The 26009-nt window shown below is 36.1% G+C and overlaps 1 protein-coding gene and 2 long non-coding RNA genes across 7 annotated transcripts in view; 1 reads left to right on the forward strand and 2 right to left on the reverse strand.

Annotated features, from left to right (window-relative positions):
* LOC135123692 (uncharacterized) overlaps positions 1-26009 on the forward strand; it is a 103715-nt gene that overhangs the window by 38639 nt on the left and 39067 nt on the right. The window lies entirely within an intron of this gene.
* LOC135123678 (uncharacterized) lies at positions 1458-3768 on the reverse strand. Of its 5 annotated transcripts, none has more exons than XR_010279683.1 (6): positions 3392-3768; positions 3258-3297; positions 3058-3195; positions 2505-2994; positions 1929-2329; positions 1458-1878 (listed from the first exon to the last, which is right to left on the reverse strand). It is a non-coding gene; the product is annotated as an uncharacterized LOC135123678 (long non-coding RNA). The 5 variants fall into 5 exon arrangements; XR_010279684.1 differs by lacking the exon at positions 3258-3297 and having other exon boundaries at positions 1458-1656; positions 1712-1878; positions 3058-3148; positions 3392-3763; XR_010279686.1 differs by lacking the exon at positions 3258-3297 and having other exon boundaries at positions 2505-3009; positions 3058-3148.
* On the reverse strand, positions 16172-20242 carry LOC135123136 (uncharacterized). The gene is made up of 2 exons (XM_064047642.1): positions 19491-20242; positions 16172-16354 (listed from the first exon to the last, which is right to left on the reverse strand). The coding sequence occupies exons 1-2, from the start codon at positions 20178-20180 to the stop codon at positions 16352-16354; spliced, it is 693 nt and encodes a 230-aa protein (XP_063903712.1). The 5' UTR covers positions 20181-20242; the 3' UTR covers positions 16172-16351.

Raw genomic sequence — 26009 nt, forward strand, 5'->3', positions numbered from 1 at the left:
TGTAGTGGTAAAAGTTGAATTTAAATATTTATTAAATACTACCGGTTCCGTTCATGTTTGGTATCAAGATCAACAGTAAAAATATCAGTCTTAATGGTACAGGTAGTGGGATATATAAGAAAATTACTTTAATGGTACAATTTAAGCGTTAAAGTGACGCCTCGATTTCACCCATAAGGATTACACGGGGAACTGAAATACGGGTCTCGTGTTATGAACTGAGTTCAAATTTCGCGCGTCATTCACTTTACTGGTCAATAGTAGGTTTCTAGACAGCGTCAACCCATCGCCGTCAAGCTGCAGCTGCGCAAAAGCAAGATTTTTGAATTTGAAATTGTGGTATATTTTTATTGTATTTGTTTTCTTTTGTGAATAATTGTTTTTCGTTTTGTGTTTTTGTGTATTTGATTTGTTACTCGTTGTAATTTTAAGTGAACAATGCCTTTTAAGTGTTGTGTCAATCAGTGTAAAGACCAGAAAACGTTGTTTTCCTTTCCAAAAGAGGAAAGTCGGAAAAACGAATGGCTACACCGATTAGGCCGTAAGGATTTGCTGAATAAAAATATTAAAAATTATAGATTACGGTACAAGAGAAGCGTTAATATAAACTTACAAATGATCAAATGGAATATTTATTATTATTAGGTATGTGAACTTCATTTTCAAGAAGGGGATGTAAAAAGAAGTGAAGAAGTTTATAGTGAGGAAACCGGCCAGTTAATGGCAGTACCCTTAGATCGCCCTCATTTAAGAAAAGGTGAGTTTTCGATAAAACTTTCCATAACCAAAATTTTCCAAAATCCATTTTCTGCTCTTAGAACCAACCTAATCTCAAACGTTCATCTATTCCTCAATATTTCCTTATTTCTAGATGTAACACCTATTTCCCTCCCTTCAAGATCATCCTTTCAAAAAATTCCTCCAAAAAGAATTTCTCCAGAGAGAAAACGACAGAGGCTGGAATGCGAAATACTACAGTCAGCAATCGCAACCAGCATTGCCTCTGAAGAAATATATTGGAAGGAGAGAACCTTTTCCAATATTGCTGATGTGACTAATTTTTTGACAAAACATCCCCTATCAGATTGGACCGCCTCATTTAAGCCCGAAGCAATTTTTCTGTTTTTCATTTTGGAAGATGCTAATTCTTCCGAGTTAAAGTGTGGCTTGAAAATTTCAAACGAATTGAAATTAATATGATTACATGGTAGTGTTGAAAGCAGCATTTTAAATTTTTTCTCGCCTTTGACCAATGCAGTTCAGTTAGAAAATGGACTAAAGGAAATTGCAAAATCATTGACTGACCCAATAGAAAAGGGTGTTGATGAAAAACTGAACTTAGTTAATAAAACATTAAATAGTTTGTTGTCTGAATTGCCACCAGAGACACAAAATACAATAAAATTCATAACTGATCAAGTGAATTTATTGAAAACTTCAAAAAACCGACACAGATATTCATGGGAAACTGTTTTATTTTCTAGTTTAATACACTCAATTTCGCCACATTGTTATAAGTTTTTACAAAATTCAGGAAATTTAATACTTCCATCTTCAACAACAATAAGAAGAGTTTGTTCAAAATTTTCTGGAGATCCACAATTAGAACAGCACAATGCCCACTTTCTTCATTATATAAAAATGAAACAGCAATTCCTAAATGAAAATGACAAAATTGTTGCAATATTATTAGATGAAATTCATATCAAACCATATATGGACTACAAAGGTGGTACTGTTGTGGGGAAGTCTTACAACAGCGCAGATTGTGCTACTACTGCTCACGTTTTCATGTTAAGTGCAATACGATCAAGTTATAAAGATGTTGCACATACTTTACCAGCTTGTAGATTGACGGCCGAAGTTTTGCATGGTTTTCTACAAAAAATTATATTAGAATTAGAAAACATGGGCTTTAAAGTAGTAACTGTGGCCACTGATAACAACGCCATAAACAGGAAGGCAATGAGCTTCTTTTCAAATCCACCACAAGTTTGTGAGAGCTATAAACACCCTGCAGATAATGACCGACCACTTTTTTTCATTATTGACACAGTGCACATTTTGGAAAACATCCGGAACAATTGGCTGAACCAAAAAAATGGCCAAATAACGGTATATCCCGATTTTGATGACTTTTCCATAAAAAGGGAAGCACGGTTTGAGGCACTAAGAACTTTACATCTGGTAGAAAAAGATAATCTGCTCAAGTATGGTTATACACTGTCCTTGAAGGCACTTTTTCCCACTACAATTGAGAGACAAAATGTAAAACTTGTTCTTCAGGTGTTCAACCAATCGATCATAACAGCTCTCAGACAGTTTGGGCCTAGAAAAAAATTGATAAGTTTTGAAGACACTGCCATTTATCTACAAATTTTTTGGCAATGGTGGGATATTGTCAACACAAAAACTTTATTAAAGGACAAAAGATCTAGAAACATCTTCCAAGAACCATTGACAAAAAACTCAACCCAAATTTATGAGTTCTTAAATAAATTTACATTGTGGCTGGATCACTGGAAAACGTTTGAAGATGGCAAATTAACAAAAGAAACCCATCATGCCATATCTCAATCTGTGTCTGGACTGATCAAACTTTCAGAATATTGTCTACATCATCTAGATTTTAATTTCTTCCTTTGTGGAAAAATTCAAACTGATAAGTTGGAGGAGCGGTTTGGAAAATACAGACAATATTCAGGAAGCCACTATCAAATTAGTCTTCGGCAAGTGCTGGAAAATGAGAAGAAAATTAGGATGCAAAGTCTTGCACCTTTGTTAATTAAATCAGAGAACGTTCACCTGCAAATCTCTGCACAAGTGCACAAGATGTACTCAACTCTAGTACCAGTGCTGACGATAACGATATTAAAGGCTATGATGGTTCTGCTTTTTTCTTTGAAGCTCTTGTGAACAACAGCGACTTAGATGAAATTCCAGATTCTACTTGGCCCATTCTAACATTTATTGCGGGCTATGCTTCGTACGTCGCTAAAAAGAAATTTACTTGTGGTTACTGTGAGGAATTTTTAATTACCAATAATAATAGACTACCTTTTGAACACCTAGACTACAGCTTAATTGATGTCAGCGATAGAGGTGGTTTATGTTATCCCACAGATGTTGTGACGATTTGTGCATACACCTACAAAACCGTGGAAAAACTTTTAGCGAACGAAGAACTTTTTTTGTCTGAAATAAACCAAAAACAATTTGTTCGAAATGTGACATTTGAAAACATGTCAGATACTGACTTTTTTTTGGGGCACAACTGTCAAAAACACGATACATTTGCTATAAAAAAGATTATAATCAGTTGCACGACCAACATTTTGCTAAACAATTACTGCAAAAACAAAAATAATGTAAATATAAAGACACAACTAACCTCTTTGAAGAGAGGTAAAAGACATTAACAACATCAGATTTTGCCGAACTATTTGCTGTAACTCCAATTATCCGGTAATTTTATGTCATTTGAAGCGTATAATCTAAATAAATACTTTTCTATTTCTTGCAGTAACATTTTATGCGGCTTCGACGTCGAATTTTCCAAACGTAAACAAACCTTCTATTTCCGCCATCTTGTTTCTGCGCACAGGCCTTGTTTCTAGGTGGTGTTGCCCTACGCAGGTAAAATATAGCGTTGACGGGAATTCGGGTTAGAGATTAAGTTTATGGTCGGACCTGACGGGCGTTAATGTGCGCCCATTTACTTACATACCAAGCGGAAATGACCGCAATAAATACACTTTTTCCCAATGTTTCCTAAAATCCTTTACCTGTATCTACTATTGTTCTATAGTGAACCAAGAGCTATAAGGTTATATGGCCATCATAAAAGTAGTTGACCGCAAATAAATACCCCCTTTGTGTGGTTCGCACTAAGCTTACCGGCTGGCAATAAATCATCTTTTAAACATTTCTTGCTCATATTTAACAGGGCCGGCTTTCAAAGCGAGTGGTTATTTCAGAACCCTCAGCGGCTGCAGGTAGTAAAGAAATAGTGGAGTGATGGATTTTCATATTTAGTGAAAGCCGCCCCTGAACGAAACCACAAGAGCCGGTCGAGCTGCAGTGGACACGTTATTTACGACCCTAAAACGTTTTCTATTGTAAACAACTTAACTTCGACACAATGGGATGATTTTATGATGGCCATATAACCTTATAACTCTTGGTTCACTATACTAAGCTTTGTTTTCATTTCATATTCAATCAGCTCTCCAGTCGAACGAACCAAATAAACAATAATAAGTATTTGAATCACTATAAGATACACACAATAATTACAGTAAGTACATAAAAGTGATTTAATATTTCAGTGCTAATAAAAGTAGCTATTGATAACAGAATATGGATAGCCGTTTATTAATTAATTAACCTTGGTGGAGAAGTTTCCGATCTTGTATGACAAAAAAATAAAAGATTTCAAAGATGCGAATAAACGAGAAGACGTTTGGAAGGAAATAGCGACTGCCATGAATGAATCGGTGGATGATTGCCAACGGCACTAGAAGAACATACGTGATCGCTATGGACGAGAACGGAAAAAACTTCAGCATTCTGGGGATTCGGACAACGACGAACCCGTGTAGTCACTATACAAATTGGAGACATTTTCTTGAAGAGCACGTAAAACCCAGAAAGACTAGTAGCAATTATAGAAAAACTCCCGAAAAACCATACAGTGTTAGTGCTAACTCTAGCAGCGATAGCGGTACATCCACACTATCCCTGTGAGATACAATGTTAACTGTTGTCAATGATACCGAGGTAGAAGCCAGAATTGTAACAAGTCGATCCATTGGGGGCGGTAGAAGAATATACTCAGCTTGCAACCTCATCAGTGGCAGCACCAAGTACACCAACTACACGTTCTCCACGTCCAAAGAACGGCAACAAGGGCAAACAAAAGAAATCTAGAAGCACAGATTGGGATGGCGGCGGAATCGTTGACCACATTTTTAGAATTTCGTAAGAAACAGTCATCTGATGATGCGTTTGGACAATATGTACCTCTGACATTACAGCAATTGAATAATAAAATTAAAAACAGGGTAAAAATGGACATTGAGGAGAAGTACGAAAATGATGAAATGAAAATTAATAATTATACACAATAAATGCAATGTAATTTGTTGATAAAGTTAAAATTAAAATAATTTAGATTGTTTTTAGTGATCTATTACAAAATAAAATTTGATACATATTCACCCACAATCATATTGCCATCGCACTTCACCTGAAGGCCTTAAAAAATAATGGCTTAGTGTATCCCTTAAGTGAAGTGCCCTTTGTGTTGCAACGTTAGCACTCGACGATAATTGCGGACGTATAGTGCTGTGCGCTAAATCTATTATCGAGGTACGTACTGTTTGAATTATGTTAGATTTCTGTTTATTTATTGCATAGAATTGTATAGGAGTATTGTTTTGCATCGGAAAAGATATGCGGCTCAGATTTAACACGACTGATTACACAGCGATTATGTACAAAATAATTCCGGTGTAACTTAGCTGGACTCTGTCTTGATTGAACTGGCTGAATAATAATTGTTTCCGAAGGTGGCCTCTATTTAAAGCCATACTTCCCTACTAGAGATTGCCTATCGCGACTTCCGCTTCCAGGCTCTCCTCGACCGGCCGCCGCCACCAACGATGAGTCATCATCGCCGTACATACCGCAAAGGGTGCCGAACAAGAAAAACTCACTCAGACAGAGCAGACAACTAAAAATGACGAAAAGAGTACATGGCTCGCAAAACAACGCAGGCCAATTAAACGAGCCCTAAAAAAGGGGAAAATGGGATCTCTCTAGGGTGATCAAATTGTCAAGGTGGCTGCCCGATTTGGATCCATCTTCTGTTCTGGATTCTCAACAAGTACGACTTCGGCAGATATCAAGAATTTCGTCAGCAAGACATGTCCTGAACCTACTTGCGAAAAACTTCCCCCAAAACATCCAGAACTGTACGACAGCTTCAAAGTATCGATTTATTCACACCATATGGACACAGGTCCGAAGGAAAATTTCTGGCCTGAAGGAATTTATTTCAATCAACCCAAAAATTTGATGGAAATTTGCTATGTAAATATATAGTCAATAAGACTTAAAATCAATATATTAGAATTAAATTTTGCAGACAATCCTTTTAATATAATCTGTTTCAGTGAACACTGCCGGAAATGGAGATCTTTACGCTACTTGATTACAATGTAGCTAACCATTTTTGCCATAAAGGTGGTTTTGGAGGTGTTGCAATTATGGTAAAGAAGCATATAAGGTAATCACAATTAAGGTTATCATCTTTCACTAAAGAAAATGTTCTTGAGGTAACGGGGATACGACTACAGGATGCTGAGGTAAATATCATTACCATTTGTTAGTTTTATTTTTAAGTTAGTTTTATTCCACTTAAAAATAAAACTAACAAATATTGTTTACAAAAAAGATGGACTACATCAAACGTAAAAAAATCATCACAAATCCTAAAAGAATTATTTATAGAAACAAAAAATGGGAACGAGGGGACCAAAGAGATGTATAAATATTATAAAAAAATACATAGACAAAATATCCAAGAAGCTAAAAAAAATTATAACAATTATTTATTACAAACGTCAATGAATAAAAATAAAACAGCTTGGCAGATAAATAGGCAAAAATAAAATAAGGAAAACGCAAACTGAATTAAACATAGATGGACAAATAACAAGTGACAATCACAAATGTGCCAATAAATTAAATTCTTACTTTAATAATATAGCAAATGAATATATTTCTTTCAATAAAAATTCAGCACATCCTAACAACTTTGTAAATCCTAATAATAATACATTCTTTTTAGAACCTATTTTGGAAAGTGAAGTAATTAATACCATATTTGGCCTTAAAAACAGCGTTGCATGTGGACCAGATGAAATAAATTCTATTATAATAAAGCATTGCGCTAAAGAAATAGCAGAACCATTCACATGTATAATCAATAATTCATTTTTATCGGGAAAATTTCCGGATTTACTAAAAATTATTAAAATTACACCTGTTTTTAAGAAAGATGATCCAACTATAGCTACAAATTATAGACCAATATCAGACTTAAATTGCTTCTCCAAAATCATCGAAAATCTTGTTGCAAAGAAATTAACACATTTTTTAAATAAATTTGAACGCTGTCATCCACATCAGCATGGATTCACAAAAGGTAAGTCAACATCAACTGCAATAATAGATTTTCTAGATAATTTATATACAAATATTGACAAACAAAAATTGTGTAAGCATTTTTTTAGATCTAAGGAAAGCCTTTGACTTCGTCAATCACAACAGATTGCTTAAAAAATTATGGCATCATGGTATTAGAGGAATTGCATTGCAATGGTTCAAGAGTAACTTCCAAATGAGACAGCACTATGTGGAAATAAATGAAATTAAATCAAATACTTTATATATGAAGGATGGGGTGCCACAAGGGTCCGTCTTAGGACCCTTGTTGCATCTCAGCTACATATCAGATTTTAAATGTAGTAATTCTGTAATGTTTGCTGACGACACGTCTATTCTGGTCTCTGTTGATAAGACAGACAACATTTCACAGACTGCGAGTAACACAATAATTGTGTTGGAAAAATATTATCTTCACAATTATCTACACTTAAATAACAAAAAAAACCACTTCCATAGAATTCAACAACTCGCATAGAAAAAGAGATTACAGTTTATTAATTAAATCCAGTGCTGGCTCAATAAAACAAGAAAACAACATGAAATTTTTGGGCGTTATAATACACAGTACACTTAAATGGCAGGCTCATATAGATGTTCTATGTAAAAATGTATTATTTTGGATGCATGTATTCTAACGTGACCATAATTTACGAATACGAATCCGGGACACATGGTATTCATTCATAATGTGCAGTGCGTAATAAATAATGGGTATGAATTAAGAGTCACAGTAACTAAAACACTTAAAAAAAAATGTAAACAATAAGACAATTAATGAACAAAAAAGTTTAATATTCTAAAAAAACAAAAAAAAAAGAGGATACAAAAACGTTTCACATTTAAAATATTAAGCAAATAACTTTACAAATATTTATCGGAACTATGTACTTGTTTTAACACCTCGACATTTGAACGAATGCGATCATATAACTCTTCGCATGTGCCATTCCAGTGGCGGCTCGTCAGGGGAGGCAGGGGAGGCAGTGCCTCCCCTGGAAAAATTGACTATTAGTTTTTGTTGTAATATCTGTTAACTTCAACTATATATTTTAAAGATATAGCAAATAACTTTTATGGAACACTGTGATTTATTAAAACGCGTTTTGGTAACACTGTGATTTATTAAAATGCGTCTTGGTAACATATTTTGAAGTACGCGCTTTCGAGAGGAATAAGCGCTGATCATCGCCGTGTAGGCCAGCTTCAGATGGAGGCATGCCTCAGATAGACGGATATCTTCAGTATGATTAGTCAGTGGTGCTAATATGTTTTTGAGAAAGACAGTAGTCATCAGTGCTTTATCAAAGCGCCAGCGGAGGCACCAACGCCTACCGTCCTTAAGCCAATCAGATCGAATTTTTTAATCTCACGGTGAAACTGCACAATGCTGAACAGGGATGCTGAAAATGCATTCAGCATCCCTGTTCAGTGTGCATTTAGTTGTGCATTAATTAGACGCGAGAAAAGGTGTTCGCTGCATGTGCATTGCCAAGATTATGTATTAAAACTTTTAAGTTAACTTGAAAACAGTAGGACAACGAAAATGTCAGTTTTGCAATGCTGATAGCAACATAAGAATCTATAATCTCCAGAATTTCTCATAAAGTTTAAATATTTAAGCACGGTTTTCTTACGATGAACAATTGTATGTCAAAGATTTAGAACTTCTCATCCAGATATGAGCAGAACTTTATTAATTAATTGATTAATATATTCAAATCAGCCCTAGATCATATGAATTAATATTTAATGCTAATAAAGCAAATTCTGTAGTCTTTACACCTTCTCATTCGTTTGTGGGAAGCAAATAAATGTTTTTTATTCGAGAAGTGTACCCATATAGAGATATGTTACTGACTCAGAGCTATTTGTATTGTTTTCATAAAAACTAATAAACAATCTGGCTTTTAACAAAAGTAATTGCCAACATGTTAATTTTTACCTGCTGATTTTGAAACGAAATTGTTGCCTCACCTAACGAAAAGACCACGAGCCGCTACTGTGCCATTCATATTATATTTCACAAGTAACTGTTAATTGGGTCTTTTCTGTAGTCCATATTTTGTTCATTAGTGAAAATATTCGTTCTGTGGGGGCATTTGTTCCGGGCAAACAAAAGGCAAATTCAATTATTTGCAATATATTTTCGAATGGAATATTTTCCGATTTGTGATGCTTAAATATTTCTGTCCATCTAAGATACGACGATGTCCTGGCCTCATTCTATTCACAATTTTTTTGCTGGCTTGCGTACTGTTGAACATATCTGACTTCATCAAATAATTGATTTTCGTCAATCTTAATTCCTTCCACCATTTTTGTTACAAAAGCAAAACTTTTCTGAACCTGGGACCATACAATTTCTTTTTTTAAAAGAGACCATTCCAGATGTTTTATGGGTTCAAAATGAGCGGCCCATTGATTTAAATATTTAAAACAATTAGCGTAAAATAAATTAATATGTGATTCAAACCAAGTCGATTGATTTCACCGTTTTCTTCTAATTGCCGCAAATTGTCTCTCAAAATTAAAGGAAGAAATTTATGCTTTTGCCTTTCTGTCAATTTCCATAACAGTGACGTTATCGCCCTCAATACACTTAATTGAAGACGAAAATAAGGAGGCCTGGTTGTGTATAAATTTTAACCACAGTTCTAATGATGGAGTCTCAAAAAAGGTTTTTAGAACTTGAGGACATTTCTCCAATGATAAAAAAAAAGATTTTAAAGGTTCAAATAGCTTTTTCTATCGCTGGCAAAAGAGCTAACCATCTTGTTTTACTATAACCCAACAGTTTTTGATATTCAGTTTCTGCTTCTTCACAAAACTCTTTTAATGACTCAACCCTCAAAGTAAATATACTAAAATGCTTATACAAATTCACAATAATATTTTCAATATCTACAGGCAATAGGTCACAGACTGTTTGAATTGCATTATGAATAATGTGAGCTGCGCATCCAACTCCAATTATTTTCCGTTTGAATTTTTTTTCTAGTTTCGCAAAAATGTTATTAGTGCCTTTCCGTTTTAAACCACCAAAATTAGTGTTTGCATTATCGGCACACAATCCTACAAGTTTACTTGCTAAATTATCCTTCTCAAGAGTTTCTAATAGCGATGTAAAAATTAGCTCTGAGGTTTCTCCTGGCAAAGACACGAAGTCTAATAACTTAGTTTGCATACCATCATTTATATCAAAAAATCTTACTAAAGTAGGAAAACATTTTATGGCTTGATGGGTAGATGCATCTGAGTAAACTGAAATAGAGTGTACCTGTGACAATTTATTATTTAACTCATTTCTGCACAATGGAGCCAAAACTTTTTTTATTATTGCTTCACACTTTGTTCTTTTACATGTAAACTTTTTTTCATATATTTTTTGTATGTACGTACAATCCATGGATCGAAAGCTTTGATTGTGTTTCACTGTGTGAAATGAATAAATTGCTTCTGCTGCAGCCAATTCTTGTTCTTTTAAACCAAATTCAGTTTTTCTAAAAAAATTGTCGATGGTTGATGAAGAAGCAGCAGCTTTCAAAATATTTTTATGTTTTGTCGTCCCGAAATGGCGAGTGATGTCATTTCTGCCCCCAAAGGCTATTGAAAATTCACTTAAACATTTCGTACAATATACGTTGGTATCCAATGCACATTTCTTTAAGAACGGATACTCTTTTTTCAAATCTTCCGTGAATTTACATTTTCGTTTTGGAGCGAGTTTTGGAGGCATATCGATGGTTATTAAAGTCAATCTAAGTACAAGTATATATTGTGACGGTTTCTGAAAATCAAAGAACTTTTACTTAAGGTAAATGTACCAAATGCTGACACTCCCCCAAAAGCTGACACCCCGAAATGTGAATTTAAATATTAAGAGGCCCTCTATTAATCAGTTATCAAATCTACATCAGAAATATTCTTTAAATATTCCTATTTCGTACAGTACAAAAAGTTTTCTCTAATACCGACTGTAACTGTCATTTGACAGTAATGGTAGTGTGCGCGCGCCGATTCCCGCGAAATTTATCCAAAATCTTATCAGGTAAGTTAAGAAGCCTGCTTTGTCTGCTAAGTATAATTAGCTTAAAAAAACGCATGAACAATTTGCTATTACTGATATCTTATAGTATAAAAGTAGTGTTGTCAATGTTGGTCTTAAAACTACCATTAACGTTTATATTTTTCTTAAAACAGTATGTGTCAGATATAGGAACAGAAAAAGTCTACATTTCGTAAAGCTGACATAAAGTGTCATACTTACGAACTCAGTTTTTCAGGTGTGCGTATATCTGACATGCCTGTACTTTATTGGTAATATATTTGTAAAAAACATAAAATGTTATTATCATTCAGAATGGCAATGCGAAAAAATCTGAAATACAGTGAAGACTCAATGAGGCAAGCCCTCCATGACGTTAAATCCGGAATGCCTGTTGCTAGGGCAGCAAAAAAATATAATGTTCCGAGAATTACTCTGTATTATAAAAAAATGGGAAAATATCCAGAAGACAGAAGAATCGGTGCCCCAACAGTTTTAACTGTTGCAGAAGAACAAGCGCTTGTTAAGTGGTGTTTCTTTTTGAGTGATAGGGGATTTCCCGTCACCAAGAACCAGTTACTTGACAGCGTCCAGCTGCTAATAAAAACAATGAAAAGACCCAACCCATTCCAAAATAATCGCCCAGGGAGACACTGGTACGAATTATTTTTGAAAAGGCACCCAAGAGTATCTTCCCGAACGCCTCAAAATTTGACCAGTAGCAGAACGAATGTCACCGAAGAAAATATTAGACACTGGTTCATCGAAATCACAGAATATTTTATTCAGAATGATTTAATGGATGCAATGAGCGATCCCACACGGGTGTACAACGCTGACGAAACAGCATTTTTTTTATCTCCGAAAGGATCAAGAGTTTTGGTCCGAAAAGGGCAAAAATCAGTATACAGTTTTGTGGCTAATGACGAAAAGGAGTGTTTAATTTCTTTAATAAATGGTAAGTTTGGGGGAAAACTAAAATATATTTTGTGCACTTCTTTGTTTTCTAGCTAATGCAGCTGGTAAACTTGCTCCTCCCATGATTTTATTTTCTTATGAAAGAATACCTGCTGCAATTTCATCTTTAATGCCAACAAATTTTAGTATCGGCAAATCAGAAAGTGGTTGGATGACGGGGGAAACTTTCTATGAATATGTCACAAACATATTCTACCCATGGCTTGTCGAAAACAACATTAAATTCCCAATCGTATTTTTTGTAGATGGTCATGTGTCACATTTAACATTATCTTTAAGCAATTTTTGTAAAGAAAAAAAAATTGAACTTGTTGCCCTTTATCCAAATGCAACGCATTTATTACAACCTATGGACGTTGCTGTTTTTCATACATTAAAACAAACATGGAAAACTTCAGTCCACAACTGGAGAGTCTCACATTCTTATGAAAAAATTAAACGTGAAGATTTTGCACCTTTACTTCATGAAACTCTAAAGAAGACATGTTTAGTGGAGACTATTCAAAATGGATTTAAACGGTGTGGCTTATATCCTCTAAATCCTGATGCTGTGGATTATACGAAAATTAAAAATGTATCAGATATTAGTAAACAGAGTGATGATAATTTAAATAATGGCAACCTCGACGGTTATGATGTCAACGGTTGTCTCCAAATTATTGAAAAAATAATTGGATCTGAAAAAACTCTAGAATTTAAGAGCTTGGCTTCAAAAGAATGGAATGGAAACATTGAAGATGCTTCTTTATACCGGTTGTGGATGTCACTAAATGATAGCCTCGTAGGAGATGTTGCTGAAGAAAGAAATCTCCAAGAATCAAATGAACAAAACTTGCAGGATAGATTCCAAACAGATGCTCAAAGCTTGGAAGGGTATGGAAGTCCAAAAACGGATGAGCAGTTACTTTTAGAAGCGGAGCAAATGGAAAATTTTATCGATAATTTGGAAATTCCTAAGGATCTACCAACTTCGTCAAATTGTTTAGATGTTCCTTCTCCGTTTAAACAATGTTTATTTTGGCCTGCTACACCAAAAAAAAAAGATGGGAAACGTAAACCAAAAGAAAAAATCCCATCCGTCGCAACATCATTTCAATGGCAAGAATATCATAAGAAAAAGAATGCAGAAAAGAAGAGGAAAGAAGATGAAAAACTAGAACGAAAGAGAAAAAGAGAAGAAAAAGCATATTAAAAGAAGGCAGTAAGAACCAAAGAAAAACGGGAAAATTAAGTCCAGACCAACAAGATTCCGAAGAAAATACAAGCCAATGCCTAGATACTTTAAATATTGGTGACTACGTCGTTGTAGAGTATAATAAAAAATACTTTCCAGGTTTAATATTAAATGTTGACGAAGGAAACTTGTCCAAATACCACGATGACGATTTGTACAATTTCCAAATTTCAGCAATGGAAAAAAGCGGATGTTCTGGATGGCGATGGCCCAAAAGAAAAGATGTTTTGTGGTATAAATTAGAGGATATAAAACAGTCCATTTCTAAGCCAGTATTAATTAATAATAATAAGAGAGGGCTTTTTGCAATCCCAGAAATGGATAAATATATTTAAAGATTACCATGTTATTAATGGATTAAGTCCAAATTATTTTCATCAAGTTATTTGCAAGTTTTGTATTTTTTGAGTTATTAAAAAAGTACCATATTGAAATAATTGTTTTTTTTTTTATTAAAAGTGCTATGTCAGCATTAGGCACATATGAATTCAGTTTTAGGCGCATTGTCGGTAGGTGGGTGTCAGCTTTCGAGACATTAGCAAACTAAACTTGATGTTAAGTTTTTATTAATATTTTAGACTTTTTTAGATAAATATATGTATACCCTATTTTCTAAAGCTTATAAAAATGTAAGTACACGTCGTTTTTATGCTGGGTCAATATATTAAGTACTTTGTCCTCATTTAAACACTCACTATTTCTAATTGTGTCAGCTTTTGGTACAATTACCTTACCTCTGAAGAACCAAAAAATATGAACTGGAAAAGCAAGACACGATTAATTATAATTCAAAAAATGTTAGGTTTCGCAGTTCTAATAGTGACACAACCACACAAGAGAACGAAGATCCAAGAAAAGTATAGAGAGTAAATGCGCATCTGTTGAAGACAATGGGTAGGGATATATGATTGAAACGGCTTGATTGTTTTTCGCGGAATTCTTGGCAGTAGCAAGAATTGCCGGAAATTTATAATCTGAACCTAAAAACTTAATGAAACAGCTTCATTGCTTTTTGAGGAATTCTGGAAAAGCAGCAAAAAATACCGGAAATTTTAAATTTAGAAACAGAAATATAAAAAAAAAATTTCAAAAATCCATTTTTCTTTAAATGCGGGACATTTTCCGGGACGATAATAATCCGGGATTGCATGTCTAAAAACGGGACAGTCCCGCGCAATCCGGGACGAATGGTCACTTTAATGTATTTACAAATACAATATGCGGTCAAGGATAATTCGGCGCGGTCGACTTGGCGCGAGACATTTTGGCGCAAAGCCAACTTGGCGCAGGGACACTTTGGCGCAAGCCATCTTGACGCGGGCCATTTTGCAGCGTAAAGTCACTAGATATATAAAGTACCGCAATCATCCGCCATTTTCGGGCAAAACTACCCGCCAATTTTAAAATTTTGCAATTTTAAATGCTATCCAATTTAAAAACAGTAAGAATCCAACTTGAAATTGGGCTCTACAGCATTTCCAATTGTATTCTAGAGAAAAGATGAAGTTGATTTCAGATAATAGTTATAACTTGTAATTTAGATTAATCAGTTCTATTTCAGAAAGCATCAACTGAAATTCAGATTAACTAATAGTTCTATTTCAGAAACCGTCAGTTGAAATTCAGATTGCATCAAATGTAATTAATATAATTGTTAGCCATTCCCATTTTCATCAGAACAGGGTCTACCATTTCATAACAATAATTGATTTCTATCATGTTTCTAGGCATAGTTATTTCTTATTTACATTTATTACAACTGTGAATTTATGAAAAATGAATTTGATTAATAAATAGTGCGGTTTTGGTATTGGAAAAAGATTACGGTGAGACATTAAACATTATATAGAAAGTATTTTTTATATATTTACATATATATACATATATATATTTCTCACCACTTGGTAAACAAAATAATCTTATACCCGTTGCACTATTGCTTTTATATCCCAATATATAACAACCAGACATTTTTATAAAGTAGATAACCAATTTTTTAATGAGATTTATTCATCAAACCACCTAACAACTACCTAACTACGTCAAATTCGTCGACGATACCTGACATTTTACAAATCAGCTGACATATCGCCGCCATTTTTGGGCAAAAATCGTACCATCTCTTTTCAACACATTGGTACAATGGATTGCGGTACTTTATATATCTAGTGACTTTATTGCAGCGGATGAACCAACGCCACCTAGGTGGAACTCGCACCAAGAAAAATAGATATAAATATACAAAAATTGCAGCCGTTGTTAGCATAACCTAATTTTTATAGTCACCAACGCGTGGAGGGGTAATGTCGACTTTTTAATGGACACACGGGCGCTTCGCGCCCTGCAGTAACGAAACTTCAGCAATATTTGCGGAACGGGTGTGACCTTGGGAGCCCGTTCCCGGGAAACACGAATATTCAAATATTTCGTAGCATTCGTATGTGATTCATATAATACTAATAATTGTACACAAAAATAAAAATGGTTGGCATGTACTAGTGACATTGACCATTTTTTTTTTTCTTATAAATTATTAATATATTCAAGCAAAACATTTTTATTCAATTTTGACGTTTTAAACTATTAGCGTAGGGAAATAATGGAGCATACACCACAAACTTAAAACATATATTTAATTATGTAAAACAGAAACAAGTAACTAAGCCCGCTCGGAACCATGGTCTCGTTATTATTGATACATATTTCGCGCCTTCCGATTTGCGGAGCGCCTTTGCTCGTCATCGGGTAGATGGTGGAGACTTCCGAAAGTAGCCGACAATTTGGCGGGCAAATCGAGTATTTGTAACAGTCGGCCACGCTACAGTTAGTCTGCGTCCTCGCAGACCACGTACAGTGTTTGCTTACTGTGAACAAATCGTGTATTAGTGCTTTAGCCAATACGGATAAATTAGGCTTGTGTTAGTATAGGAAAGGATAATCTCATCGGCAAACAATATCGCCTTATAACCATCTACCTATCATGGTTGTTTCATTTGGAGGCAAACATTATAACCTCAGGCAAACATGATTGCCTTGCAACCATTTACCTAACATAGTTGCTGCATGTGCAGGCAAACATTATCACCTCAGGCAAACATTACTGCCTGGCAACCATTTACCTAACATAGTTGCTTCATGTGAAGGCAAACATTATCGCCTCAGGCAACCATTATTGCCTTGCAACCATTTACTTAACATAGTTGCTTCATGTGAAGGCAAACATTATCACCTCAGGCAACCATTATTGCCTTCCAACCATTTACCTAACATAGTTGCTGCATGTGCAGGCAAACATTAACACCTCAGGCAAACATTATTACCTTACAACCATTTACCTAACATAGTTGCTGCATGTGCAGGCAAACATTATTGCCTGGCAACCATTTACCTAACATAGTTGCTTCATGTGAAGGCAAACATTATTGCCTTGCAACCATTTACCTAACATAGTTGCTGCATGTGAAGGCAAACATTATCACCTTAGGCAAACGTTATTGCCTTGCAACCATTTACCTAACATAGTTGCTCTCTTGAATCATTCTTAGTTCGTGTGATAGCGCTATCATTCTCCTCCTCATTTGATTCCTCACTCGTTTCATCACTTGAAACCTTCGTAGAGAAAGGTTTCATATGATCTAGAGCAGAGACCCCCTTCTGACAGATCGATATGACCCAGGTAAGTCCTCAATACAATACCTGTCATGAGGCAAAACTTTTGTCACCACATAAGGTCCACTACATTTGGCCAATGTCTTTTTACTCTTCCCGTCATTTCTAGCAACTTTCTTACGTATGAGAACTTGCTCACCTACTTCGTATGTCTTTGGTCGCGTACGCCTTTTATCATACCTCTCTTTTTGCTTCACTTGTTCGTTTACAATTCTTTCACAAGCTTCTTTTCTTTTTTCCTCTAACGTGTCGGCAGCAGATGGTGTCACATCAACCGCATTTTGGAGATATGCATCGTATGGCGCTCTAGATGTATACCCAAAGAACAGTTCATAGGGACTCTTCCCTGTTGTAGCATTAATTGAACTATTCATAGCGTATCGTGTTTGAGACACCATTTCGTCCCACCTCTCTTCATCACGTAACGATGCTGTGAGAGTGTTTAATATGGTGGAATTATACCTTTCCACTTGCCCATTGGCTCGTGGTGTGGCTGTTGCATTGTAAACAGTCTTAATACCAACCTTTTTGGTGAAATCAACAAACTTTTTACTAATAAAAGCTGAACCTTTGTCGCAAATGATTCTTCTGGGTACCCAACCCATTCAAAAATTTCGTTTAAGAATTTTAATACTGGCTTTACTTTTGCACTCTGCACAGGTTTCATAAAAGTGAAGTTGGTGAAAGCATCCACACCCACGATAAGGTAAGAATTTCGTTTCCGACTCTTCACAAATGGTCCTAAATGATCTAAATGAAGTGTATTCATTGGTTCATTACCTTTATTTATGGGATGCAAATATCCTGCCTGTTTTCCTGTTACATTTTTATTATACAAATAACCCAAACACAACTAACGTATTTTTTTACATATCTTCTCATGCTGGGAAACCAATGACATTGATTAAGAAATTTCAATGTTCGTTCGGTGCCAAAATGTCCCTTTTCGTCATGATTTTGAAACACAACTTGCCGTCTTGCATGTCGAGGAACTACCCATTTTGACTCTGGAGATAGCTTTCGATAGACTCTATTATCGATCAGTTCATATTCTTCTTGAATTTGTTTCTCATCTTTATCTAAAGCTTCTCGTTGCAATACTTCGTTAATGTAACGGCAACGATCATCTTGCAACTGAGTTGCTAAAATCCAGTCATCAGAGGAGATTCCCACCAATAATATGTTGTGGGTGTCGCAGGAAGCGTTATCCGATCCAGTTGATTCAACTGGATTTTTGCTAAGGGCATCCGCATGAGCCATCTTTGTTCCTGGGCGGAACTCTACTTCAAAATCGTATTCAAGTGTACCCAACCACCATCTACCAATACGCGGTATAAGATCGCGTTTGACCAACGTGGTTCTGAGAGCATTACAGTCAGTAACAACTTTGAAATGTGATCCTAATAAATAAGGTCTATACGTAACAGGCTTATCATCTTTTAAATCGATATGCATTTCTATGGTAGGACACTTCCCTAACTCCTTTGTCTTAGTAGCAAAACAATCTCGATACTCATTGAGTAGGTTCAACAATTGTTGTTTCTCTTCCTTAAGCATCTGATCTGGGACTTGTGGCTCTATGTCTGTCACACTGAACATGGCAGCGTCTGAACTGATTATTTTTAAAACCCTTGGTTCATCCGGAACAAGTTCTTGACAACACATATCTCCTCGAGCTATTACTTGTGACGGCGTATACGTCACTGGACGATTTGAGATATTCATTACCGAAATAACACCCATCGGTGCTGTTAAAACGCACTGTGTTATTAAATGTTCATTATTCGGGACGTTTCGCAGTCGAGTTTCGATAAAAAGTTCCCCTGAGCAATTATCTCGACAAGAAACGTTCACATAACCAACATGGTAAGGAGGAATAACCACGTTGTTGTTAGGATAAAGTGTTACTTTTCTTGAAGGCAACGAACTGAGTTCAGACATACTGACGTCAGCATCTTCCATAAGTCTAACTTGATTTTTCGTAATAATCATAACTTTATTTTTATGAATGAACTCCTGACCTATCAAAACTGGTACGTTTTGCACAGCGTTTTGTAGGACTAGGGCTTCTACATCGGCCTCCGCTAGATCCACCTTCGGATGAAAGTTCGTTTTACCGATGGACATCGTTTGCCCATTTCCATATCCCCGTATAACGGACGAACATGGTCGTATTTCTAGTCCTAAGTCTAATGCCGTATTATACCGTACTAAAATTTTTGAACAACCGGTGTCGACATACGCACGTACCTGATGCCCATTTATCTCGCAGTAAATAAAATAATAGTCGTTTGTACCCTTTACATTTTGATTATTAACTAACAAACTTACATGATTGGTGAGTGTCTTCTTACACTCGAGGACCGTGTGTCCCAAAAGTTTGCAGTTTGTACATTGTTTCCGTGGCTTGGAACATTTATTTGCGACATGCCCCATTTCTGCGCAATTGTAACACCTCCTCTTGTATTCTGGCTTGCCATCTGGACCCTTAGCATCATATGGAGGACCCCTCTTTCTAGCTTCGCCCCACGGAATAGATTTAGGCCTTGCACCTAAACGTAGCTTGGTGTTGTGTGGCATATCTGGCTTGATGGCAGAAGGAAGGGTCATCAAAAACTCAGCATATAATTCTTCGGGCGATTGATAGCGGCCCGCCTTAGCACCCGTTTGGATAATGTCGTCTTCAATGCCATTAATTAGGCACGACACAGCGTTTCGTTCGCTGATCCCGCAGACTCTCATCAATCCCACTTTATCAAAATAATATTTCGCCCAAGATTCATCTCTCCTTTTCTTTCTATTGAGCATTACTCGCAATAAGTGTGCGAAATCATGGTGTTCGGGAAACGAACGCAATAACAGAGCCTTCCATTCGTTCCAGTCGTAATTGTATGACGTCAAGTAGTCGTACCATGTCTTCGCGACGCCAGTGAGTCGACTCTGCATATTTTGTATGGTAACCATTTCGCTCCAGTTATTTATTTCGGCCATCTGGTCAATTTTGTCAAGCCATTTAGCCATAGTCAATTTCTGATCCGCTGGGTTAAACTCGGGGATGCACTCAGGTGACGTGCGGTATACCGAGGTGCGCGAATTATCGCGATGTACATTTTCGAGCGCGTTCATTAGTCTCGATAACTTTTCCTCAAGTGTACGGATTTTTTCATTTGTTGACTCTAGTGGGTTTACCACACGCGACCTTATGGGTGGTGTATAAGAGCGATTGTTATCAGACACCTCTAGTCTGTGCCGATGTGTTCGACGATGACGTAACCCCAATTCGTCGTCAGAATCGGAGGTTTCGTTATTTTGGTCTTGCTGACTCATAATGCACCTGGATTGCTGCGTCAACCGTCCTTCGCCCAACGAGACGTACTCCCGCAATTTTCCGCCGTGCAATACCGCTGACTCGCCAAGAGCAATCAAAAACAGTTTCCTGTGGGAACGTCTTCCCGATAGTACTGCAGGCAAAACTGTTGGGACGTTTTCCCAATTAAGGTGCAGGGACGTTTTCTCAATTAAGGTGCAGGGACGTTTTTCCAATTTACTTGTGAGGGACGTTTTCCCTAATAAAATGCAGGGACGTTTTCCCAATTTCACACACCACAGCAAGACACAAACTTGTGCAAACTTGCACAAACGCCACACGAACGGCCGATTGCGCAATAATACGCGATAATTGTTTTTTGTCAGTAACGTGCTCTAATTAGTCCGAAAAACGAGGCACTATCCCACCGCTGCTTTATTAGCGTAGGGAAATAATGGAGCATACACCACAAACTTAAAACATATATTTAATTATGTAAAACAGAAACAAGTAACTAAGCCCGCTCAGAACCACGGTCTCGTTATTATTGATACATATTTCGCGCCTTCCGATTTGCGGAGCGCCTTTGCTCGTCATCGGGTAGATGGTGGAGACTTCCGAAAGTAGCCGACAATTTGGCGGGCAAATCGAGTATTTGTAACAAAACTGCGTTTATTAAATTCTTAACAAGTCTGACAAATAAGTTGTTATCCACAAGTGAATTGCAAAATTTTTAATTCACTCTTAATATTTTTAAATCACTCACAAAAAAATAAAAAACAACTTCAGGAACATAAACATTTTGCTTATTATTTTTAATAGTTTTCACAGAATACAATTTGTTTACAATTTTCACTAAAAGGTTGCTGCAACTAAATTAGTATTGTCTGATATATTTGTTTGGCTCTGTGAGGCGTCAATTTGGGAATTGTATAAATCCCACACCAATACAATTCCAAAGAACGTTTCGGAAACTATTTACTACAGATTATTTCGATACAAGTGCAAGAACCAACTGTGAAACACTATTTTATTTGAAATGAAAAATTTGCCAAGGTGTTCTTTTAAACAAACTTCCACAACACATCTTCCTTGTATTCCGGCCTCTTCAACAGTCATTAAGTGATGTGAGTTACCGGAAACTCACCTTGAAAGAACACAACTGTTTATGGTATGTTTATGGATACTCATTAATACAAAAATTCTTACACCACCACTTCTGCGAAGTTTGTGTGAACTTTGCACATTCTTACGAAGTGACACATCTTGTTTTAATTGTGTGACATTTTAAAGTCTTCAATGAAGATGTGATTTTTGGCGATTTAATGATGCCACCTAAATATTTTGCAGTTTATACTCCGATGGGTAATACATTTTGTGAGTTTTTCCCAATTTATGCACCGTAGTCGTTAACTGGTTTGCGGCTAAAAAACGAACCATACAAAAATACCATTCCACCACCCCTGCAAAGACTTTCCTCTTGATTACCTCGTTTCAGTTTTTATTAGAGTTAGAATTTTTTACACACTAAAATTTAAAAATAAATCTTGGACCGCTCAAACACGCACACATCGAAAATTAAACTATTTCGTTTAACCTGCAGTTTGTTGACCTCTTTAGGGCCGGTTTATCAATGCTCAGTTAAAAGTGTCTGTTAAGTAACTGTCAGATAAGGGTAACTAGCAGTTAACGGAGGTAAAGTGTTTATCAATGCACGATGTTTCTTCCAGTTTCGTAGCTCGAAGTTTAGCTGTTACTCTCTTAAGTTGGTAACGCTCACCCCACTGGAAATGAGTTGTGATTGGTCAGTTCAAAACTACCCCGACCTTGAAAGTTCCATCAGATTCGATCCACATTCGGTATTCAACGATTGTATATCGCGTTTCACGTGATCAATCATGAAAAAGCAAAATTTAGCATTAGAAAAAAAGTATTGGAAATTAAAAATGAAACAACTAGGTACACCTATAAATAAATACAGAGAGATCGAAAAAGAAATTAGTCAAAGTTGGCCATGCACGAAAAGGCGTTTGTCTTAGTTTAAAATAATTTTTTATTAATCGTCACGTTGACAAAAGTAATTTGCACTGTTATCAAACGAAATTAAAGCTTTTTTGTTATTAGAATCTTCAGAAATGGGATAAATTTTAGACAAAATTGGAAAACGGTGATTTTAATTCATTCTTATGTGTTTTAAAAGTAGGCGTCATAATTCTAATTTTAAACTGTCAATTTGACATTTAATAAAAAAAAATAAATTACCCTACCACCGTGATTACGACAAACGGCTTGTCGTGCATGGCCTACTTCGATTAATTTCTTTTTCGATCTCGCGGTATTATTAGATAGGTTTTTAATTTTTGGTACCTACATTAGACCTGGAAAATAATCAGCTAATAATAAGTGTTTTTCTCATCTTTTCTCTGTCAATTTGTTGCACACCATGAGTCCTCATCAAAATATTGTTAAATTCATAACAGATTTATTTGGATTTGTTAGGTTATGTTGCCACTAACTGGTGGATAACGCTTTAACTGACAGTTTGAACTGTCAGTTAATTTAACAGGCACTTTGACCACCAGTTTTGAGCTAGCGGGTAATGATAAACAGGTTAACTCACAGACAAGCTTTAACTGCCAGTTACTTTAACTTAACTGCGCATTGATAAACCGGCCCTTAGTCGGTAATTTTCTAGTATTTTTTACATGTATCGTAAGTATCTATTACTTTGTTAAAATAAATTTTACGTTTGTTTTTAACCCCATAACCCAACATCCCGTATGATTCCGTAATTAATATGACATTTCTTGGTGACAAAACCAGACAAAACGTTCACCGAAAACCTTAAAATGAAAAAGAAACTATGTTCTTCAAGGTCGGAGCACCCTTAGAGACGCTAGTGACCTCTTTATGTCGTTCCGTAAGCTCCCCATGTATTTCTTATGGAAACAGTTGATACTTTCATAGCCCTGGCGTGAGTTTAGATTACAAAAAAGCGATGAGAGTTATGGCAGGTATTAATTCAAGAACTAGTTGAAAAAATCATTTCATTGCCGAAAAAATCATGATAGTATCTTGTAAGTTTATATATAGTACATTAATTTACGTAAAGTTACATCTCTATAATTTTACCATAATAAATGAACGTCATAGCTATAATACACGGAACATAAACACATTAGAAATTCCTAAACACGACACTTCCCTTCTTAAGAAAAGTCCAAGATACATGGGAATATGCTTATACGGGTGTCTCAGAAATAAGTACATTAATTTTAATCAGTTATAGAGCTCATTGAACTCAACAACTTTTTTTAGGAGAGTTTTGTCAAGAACTTTTTAATTGTCAAGTTAAAAATTGTTGAAGTTATACCCCAATTAAGGTCACCCGCCCATGGATCCTCAGTCACCCATGGACACTAACAATAATTATTATAATTAATAATTTATGATCAAAAATAGTTACTAGGATACGTATTTTCCTAATCTTGTCAATGTGACAAACATTTAGAGAGAAATTGAAAATTCTGCTCCCTAATGGCGTACGGAATTTCATCGGCCCAAATGTGGGTGTTGAACACCTTCCCTCGTGTAACCGACCTCATCAGTTGATGGTATAAGAGATACAAAATTTGCTTGTTCGTTTATTTTTCTATTAACCCACTGACAAAAGTTTTGCCTACGTGGTAAGTCTGTTAGTTTCAATAACTGAACTTTCTGGTCCTGAAAGGGGTACATTTGTTCTCTGAGTATCCTCCAAATACTACTCTCCGATACATCACACTAGACAGTGATACGTGCTAGTGCCCGGTCGAGCTTCGACACTCTTCGAAACAGCCTCTTCAATATTAGCAATTCTATTACTACGTAACTTACCCCGATCCTGAGGTGCAGGTTTAAAAGATCCGTACTCTCGAAAATGCTGCAACGTTCTTAAAACTGCGCACATTTGGCAGACGATTTGGGTGGTTTTCTGAAAAAAATTCGTTGGGCGCGAGTGCCGTTTCCCCGAGCTTCACCGTACGTTAAAACGATATCGGTGCATTCCAGATTTGAAAACAAAGCCATTTCAACACATTTCGTCTATAAATTAGAAATATGTGCCAAACAAACTTTAAAGAGACAACGTTTAATAAAAACATTGACATAAAAATGATTGTCAATGTCAAAACGGTTGCTACGGTACCTTCTTCATTGTTGTAGTGTTGCTATTATTTAAGTTATTATTTAAGGTGAACATAGCCGGCTCGTGAATATATGGGTGGGAAAATTCGAAATTCGACTTGAGTTTTCGAAAAAATGCTAGATAAAAAAGTTGTTCCTTTTCATGAGTTCTGTTACTGGTTAAAATTAATGTACTTATTTCTGAGACACCCTGTATAACAAATTGCCACAGCATATAAAACAACTTGATATAAAAGCATGTAAAAGAACTGTGAAAAATATCTTAACAAAGAAAGCATACTACTGTGTTAATGAGTATTTAACTGATAAAACATTTCGTTTGTAAATTATATTGTCATACAGGGTGTTTGCGAAATGCACCGACAAAAAGAAACTGAAAATTGGTCTGGATGAGTAGATATTATTAAGAAAAAAATGTTCTAATAAAAGTGTTTTAGTTTTCGAAATAAAATTGATTGAAAATTTGGTCAAAATAGCATGTTCGCTACTAAGTTAATAGTGATTAAAAGATAATGTGGTTACTAACTTTAAAACGTCAGCTTTTTCTAATGCCGAAATGACCGATATGGTCTTGATTTACGAAAGAGCATTTGGGAATGCTCATGAAGCTCAGCGTCTCTACCAGGAGGAATTTCCAGGCCGAAGATTGCCTCATCACACAACATTTAGTGCCGTTGTTCAACGTCGCCGAGATCGTGGTCGTGAAAGAACCGAACATGTTATAGACGTGGAACCAGAAATATTAGAAATTGTGGAAGAAAACCCAAACATAAGCATTCGCAGATTAGTAGTTATATAGTGGGGGTTCTAGACCAGGTCAAATGAGGTCAAACTGGTCCAGCTCCCCCATTACTTTTCATCGAGCGGTCATTGACCTTTCATTTGTTGTCGAGCTTGTCGATGCACGTGGCTGACCTTGCCAGCTGGTCCAGCTCCCCCATTACTTTTCATCGGGCGATCATTGACCTAGTCGTTGCTCGACCTTGGTCGTTTATTGCCCTCGTTCATCTCGAGATCTATCCCCTCTTTTCGTTTAGGTCGGGGAGGGATCTCGGACGCAATCTCGCATCCCCACTTCCGTTTTATACTTGCATAAAAGTCGATGGATTCGTCTGTAGGAATTACGTTTATTGCCCTTGGTCATCTCGAGATCTATCCCCTCTTTTTTTTTTAGGTCGGGTCGCTGCACGGAGCTGGCCTTGGCTGACTTACCTTAGGACGGCACGTGCCTGACCTGTATGTTTTGACACCGCCTTTTACTCGATCGACCTGACCCGTTTTTCCATAGTCAGGTTGGCCGAGCGGTCTAAGGCGTCAGATTTAAGCTCTGATTCTCGAAAGGGAGCGTGGGTTCGAAT

Source organism: Zophobas morio, unplaced genomic scaffold (genome assembly GCF_036711695.1).
Source record: "Zophobas morio isolate AGI-343-1 ecotype UQ-CSIRO unplaced genomic scaffold, CSIRO_AGI_Zmor_V1 ptg000006l, whole genome shotgun sequence".
Classification (NCBI taxonomy): domain Eukaryota; kingdom Metazoa; phylum Arthropoda; class Insecta; order Coleoptera; family Tenebrionidae; genus Zophobas; species Zophobas morio.

What these genes read in the sequence shown, in the direction of transcription:
- LOC135123136 (XM_064047642.1), bottom strand. Translation starts at nt 20,180, where the DNA reads ATGGCTAAATGGCTTGACAAAATTGACCAGATGGCCGAAATAAATAAC.